The 5,923-nt window shown below is 40.7% G+C and overlaps 1 protein-coding gene across 1 annotated transcript; it reads right to left on the reverse strand.

Moving 5' to 3' along the window:
* Positions 1–638: 638 nt before the first annotated feature.
* On the reverse strand, positions 639–1,739 carry GPR68 (G protein-coupled receptor 68). The gene has a single exon (XM_068397380.1). It carries the CDS (start codon positions 1,713–1,715, stop codon positions 639–641), a length of 1,077 nt encoding a protein of 358 aa, XP_068253481.1. The 5' UTR covers positions 1,716–1,739.
* Between the last annotated feature and the right edge of the window lie 4,184 nt (positions 1,740–5,923).

Below are 5,923 nucleotides of genomic sequence, written 5' to 3' on the forward strand. Positions count from 1 at the left end.
CAGTCAGAGATTCAACAGTCAATCAACAGACTGAAGGTCTCAGCAGATGCCAAGTTCCTAGTGCATGTTCTCTCAGAACATCTCACGTTATTGGATTGGCTATTTTAGGAGGATGGTTCTGGCACAGTCTCTGCAGGCCTCGAAACTGGCTGAAGGAGAAGTTATTTCAGAGAGTTACAGGAATGTTACAGAAATGCAATTTTTTTTCTTTTTTTCTTTTTAAAAGTACATATGGAGACGTTTAATTTGTTCTGTCTCCAGTCTTTTCAACAGGTGATGACAGCTTGTAGAGAATTATTTTCTCTAGATGCTACGGGGCAAACAGAAAGCAGTTAAAGATTAATTCAACAGAACCACACACCATGAGTACTAGCTTATTCCAGTCAATGCAGTCATCAAGACAACAGGTTTTGAGTGGTACCACAATGACAGCAGACACATGATTGTAACTGAACTGACTTAGCATGTGCTTTCCTCACTATTGTCAAGGTCCAAGCACCACCAGAAATGACCTCACTGTACTGCATTGCTAATAAGCCTTTGGGAGGCAACACTGGTGTAATACACAGGTAAATCAGGTGGATACACAGACACGGCCACAGCTGCAGATTTTAGATTAACGTCCTTTTTGATGAATGCTATAGACTGCCCATGTTAGTTGTGGAAGAGTCCTTCATTTCAGTATCATGGTGTGATCTTTGTAATAACCCTGGTGGTTGCTCATGCTGTGGCCTGTTGGGAGTTTCTGGAGCATTCAGCGGATAGGATTCCTTTGTCTCAGTCCTCAGACACCCTAAACATGTTAAACAGGAGTCTCGCATCTTGGCAAAGTTCTGGTAAGTGCTTTCACTGGAAAAACAGTACAAAACTGGATCAGCAACACAGTTAAAAGTAGTCAACAGGAGAGAAATATGGTAAATATTAAATATTTTCTCAGCAAATGAGCAGTTGTTCTCCAACAAGCTGCGAACCACAAGTAGGATGTGGTATGGTCCAAAGCAAACTAAAAAAATGAAAACAGTGCTTGAAACCAGTCGTTTAATTTGGATTTTCTTCTTCTTTTGAGTGCCATGACTCTTGTGGACAACTCGTAAAATCCCACAGTAAGAAAAGGCCAGCAGAAAGAAAGGGAAAAGGAAGCCAGCAGAGAAGCGGTAGTAATTGACATTGTGCTCCCATTCTTTGATGGGGTAATGCTCGAAGCACACCACGTGGCTCTCGGCATCCATGCTGATTTCTCCATGCGTAAAGACAAAGCAGCATGTCATTATTTCTTTCATCCAGATAACAACGCTCACAATAGCAGCAGCCTTCATTGTCCGAAACCGTTGAAATCGAAAAGGGTGCACTACTGCGAGATAGCGGTCAATGGAGATGCAGCAGAGGAAGCCCACACTGATATAGATGTTCTCATACAAGAGGATGCCACAAATTTTGCACAGTAGCTCATTGTAGGTCCAATTGTCATGCTGTAAAACATACTGAAGCCAAAAAGGCAAAGAAAATATGTAGAGCAGGTCTGCTACAGTCAAATTGCAAAGGTAGATGCCCAGTTCATTTTTAGCCTTGATCTGTAAATACCCATAGTACAGTGACAGGCAGTTAGCTGGCAAGCCTAATATAAATACAAATATGTATACCACAGGGGATAGTGTCTGGTGGATGTCATGATTAATAGTGCACTTCTCAGTTGCGTTCTCTGTGAAATTCACCATCTTCTACCTCTCCCCGTATATCATTCATCAGGGTCCCAAACGAATAGATGTAAAATTTAATTTCATCCGGTTTCATGTATTGCTTATTTCTTCCACAAACCTTTAAGGCTGAAGTGTTGACTTGGTGCAGGATGTTAATAACCTGAAGGTAAAACACATTAAAATCTTCAGTAGGGGTACGATGGTCAAAGATAGAGTACAGTTTTCAGTAAGCTGCCTTTTCCTAGCCCTAAATTTTCTTACAGTCTTTGATAGAAGAAAAAGCCTGTCTGGGAAATCATGATTCATATGAGTAAGTCCTAGTACTTACCAGAAAAGTAGTAGAAAATTTTGAGTCCAAGAATCCCAAAGCAAATTACAAACATTTGTCCCTTTAGCTTTGCAAGTATCTAAAAGGTGAAGAAATATCATCTTTCTTTTGCACATGAGGCACAAAAGCAGTAATCTGATTTGTCCACAATGGCAAAAATGTCTCTGGCAAACCAGCAGTCCACTCAGACTTCCTTAGAGGATGCAGGGTGCACGAAACAGTTGATTTTTAATTTACATTTCTTAAATTTCCTTTAGATACAAGATATGGTGGAATATGCAGTTCAACCCATCAGGATGAAAAAAATTGAATTTTTTAGCAGTCTCTCTTACAGTTGCTTGTAAACACAATCCTGAAAGCAAACTGTCTTTCTCTGTCGGAAGGACACTCTAAAAAGCTGGTACAATGTATCCCCATGGTTTCAGTCCTACAGGACATACTATTACAGATTCCTTATTTGTCAACTCTCAAAAACACTCATTTGCCATTACTATCTATACATCCGTATCTTTCCTTTTCATCTTCATTGAATATCAATATAATTGCTTTCAGCTGAAGAATCTTCTATAATCTAAGCACATACCCATACAAACCATTCCTATACTATACTATTACTATTTAAGACACTTCAAAAGTAACTTCTGACAGCAGGTTAGCACTCAGTTCAATTAGGACAAGCCTTGAGCTAGCTCACAGTGATTAAACCCTAAACTAAACGAAGTATCACATTCAGCATTTTATCACCTTATGTGATATATTCACATTGGCACAAATGCCCAGGGCTGGAAAACAGTGGGGCAAACTGTGCCCAGTCTGAAGGGGATGTATATTTTACCTGATGATGCAGAACAGCGAGATTGTATTTCTTTAAATCTCTTCCCAGAAAATGCACAGTTGTAGTGTATACTTTTGTGTACTCTTCCTTCAGCATCACTTAATATGGATTCAAAAGGAGAGAGCACTATCCAGGGACAAAGATAAGGCCTTGTTGCTTTTTCATGTTTACTATCCTAATTTGTATTTTTGTTGTCATCTTCTGTCCTGTCTAGGAACATACAATTATTTCCAAGGCAACTCTTATTAGCATATGACCACAGTACAGTAAAATTATTGTCAGCTGCAGCATTTCAGGATGTTCCTGTCAAATAATTTTTTTAAATAATTTCCTATAGAAATTTAAAAGAAAATCTCTTCCTTTGGGCCAGAAAAGAGTTGCCTGGCTGAAATAAGTGACCAAACCTGCAAGGACTTCCAGTGTTTAGCTTCAACCAGTATAGCACAGTCCCACAGAAATCACAGCAAACTTAAGGACACATGTAAATATTTAAGAATTAGAAAGTGTTTTTCATTCCTTTGCTTTTCCTCTTCTTCTTACCAAGAGACAGAACATCAGCCTCAGTTTTGGTGAAAGTATTCTTGGGGATCTTGGATGCCTTCAGTCACGAAACAACAGGGCAACATAAGCTCATCTCTCTCAAAACTTCTAACTTCATTGTCCAATGCAACTTGTGTGAAAGACTGGTCAAGTCTAGCACAGCACAACCTCTGCTCTCCTCCTCTCATTCTCAGGCAGCTCCTTTGGGGGTTAAGAGACTCACCCCCTCTGCTGTGGGTGGCACAATAATTACTATGGATAAATCAAGCACAGCAGGAGAAATGCTGCTTAAAGAACCCCGTCACAGATAGCTATGGTTCAGTTTGCTCCAGGAGACTGCCATAACCTTCCCACAGAAGAACGATGTTAATGTCAGCAGCACGAACATGTACAGCAGAAATTAATCACTAAAGTTATGTACCAATTTCCCAAAGGACCGTTACTTAGGGAAATTAGAGCATTAGGTCTCCTGTAACACCATCCAGTGCACTATACATTTCTCAATGGTTTCATAGCCATCACACAGCTTTTCTGTCTACAGGAAATGTGGCTCCACACCTGCAAGGACAGTGCACAGAATCTTTACCAAGCCAGGTTTGATAACGTACTTACCCCTCCCCACATTTTCCAATCCGGAACTCCAGGCCAAGTACAATTGTATTTGAGTTTGTATTTGATACCGTTTCATTGCTGTATAATAATTTGGTGACTTTTATGTGTAAGACTTTGCGTGCACAGGATGATTGGCACACCTAGTTATAGTTTAAAATGCCTAAAAGTCTGGGATCTATCATCTGATCTATCAACTAAAAGTGTCCAGTCAGTGTCCAGCTCCTGTTGATGAGGCCAAATAGTAATTCAAAAGCTGTCGACAATTTTGAAAAGTCAGAACTGTCTTTATAAGTCTAGCATAGTTCAACAGTGATGAGTTTCGTTCAGTGTTACCTAGTGAGTCAGTATGGATCACAGTGTGAGAGAAACCAGATGTGCTCTACAGTTGCACTGGTTTTTGAAAATGTTTCTTTTCCTCTAAGAACTCAAAATATTTTTATTAAATTATGTTTATGTCATGGAGAACATGATTATAAAAATCATTTCTGTTTAGCTTAAAAGTCTTACCAGAATGCAGACTGTGTAGGATACAGCAAAAGTTATATTATGCTAACGTAATATACACTTATGATTACAGCAACATTTCCTGCTCCCGGAGGAAGTGCTGGAGTGGGCTGTTTCAGGGGGCAGGAGGAGAAGGCTGGCTGCCTTGTGCTAAAAAATCCTCCCCGATTTCAAAGATGGGGATGCAACACAAAGGTCCAGATTCTTGCTTGTGCAATAGCTGTCTTACACCGCTCTTCTGGTCAGCGGCAGCTGTGAGCTAGGAAACCCCTCCTTTCAGCCTCCTCAGCGTGGGCTCTGGGACACCTTTGTGCCCTCTGACCTCTCATGCCTGGCTAGTGATGGGCTCAGTTGTCAAATGGGAAATATAAAGGTAGTTCACCTTTCCCCCAGCACCAAGTATACTAAACACAGCTCTACAGCAGCCAGGGAGTGAAACCGTATGATTTTTCAACAAACCTGGTACCAAAGTACTGCAATGGCAGTGGATGGGGAAGAGCCCACCCTGTTATTAAGAACATAATACACAATAACTTACAAGCTTGTCTGGAAAAGTGGAAACAAGGAAAGGTGATGCAAGGAGAGAAAAGAGGAATAGCTTCCCCATTACTTACTGACCTGGTCTGGATAGAGGGAGGAGAAAAATGAACAAAGTTGCTCTGTGAAAAACATCTGGGGTACAGATAATCATAAAGCTGAAAGCAGTTACGAATGGGAACACACAGGCATTTCTTTTAGACAGCTTTAATATGGAAATAGTGCAGCTGTGTGATTTTTTAGAGCATAGTTTATGTAACAGCTTCAGTATCACGAGTCTGCAGATATTTCCAGGCAATATTTCTCTCTCATATACGCCCACGTCTTTTAGATGATACCCATCTAAGCCTAAGTCTTGGAAACAAATTAGAAGGCTCTCGCCATCTACATGAGCTCCAAACAATTCTCTTGTTCCTGGATTAAAAATAAAGCCAAGGATCCCTGGGCTTCAGAGAGCCTCACTTTTTCTTGGTTTAAACAAACCAACTTTCATTACTCAATGGACAGTTCAACCACAAGTTTTTTCTTTCCCAACTCCTTTGTGCCTTAACTATTGACAAAAACACAACTCCCCCTGCACCGTCAACCATGGAGTAGCTCTCGTGTTAAGCGCTGTCTGCTGGCGATGGCACAGGAAATAGCTCAGAGCCACTTAACAAGAACAGCCTCTTCAGCTCAGACCAAGTACTAGCATGGAGCCTGGGTGGGTTTTTTTCAGTTTCAGTGAACATTGCTACAATTTTCCTTGTAAGAAATCTGTCTGCAATTAGACCTACATATTTTTAGCAAAGACAAATGGGAGTACGCCAAAGGACTTCCTTGTAGGAATTTGCAAAAGTTGTGCACACCGCTTGCCTCATCCACAAGGCA

The sequence above is a fragment of the Nyctibius grandis genome, chromosome 4, assembly GCF_013368605.1.
Source record: "Nyctibius grandis isolate bNycGra1 chromosome 4, bNycGra1.pri, whole genome shotgun sequence".
NCBI lineage: Eukaryota > Metazoa > Chordata > Aves > Nyctibiiformes > Nyctibiidae > Nyctibius > Nyctibius grandis.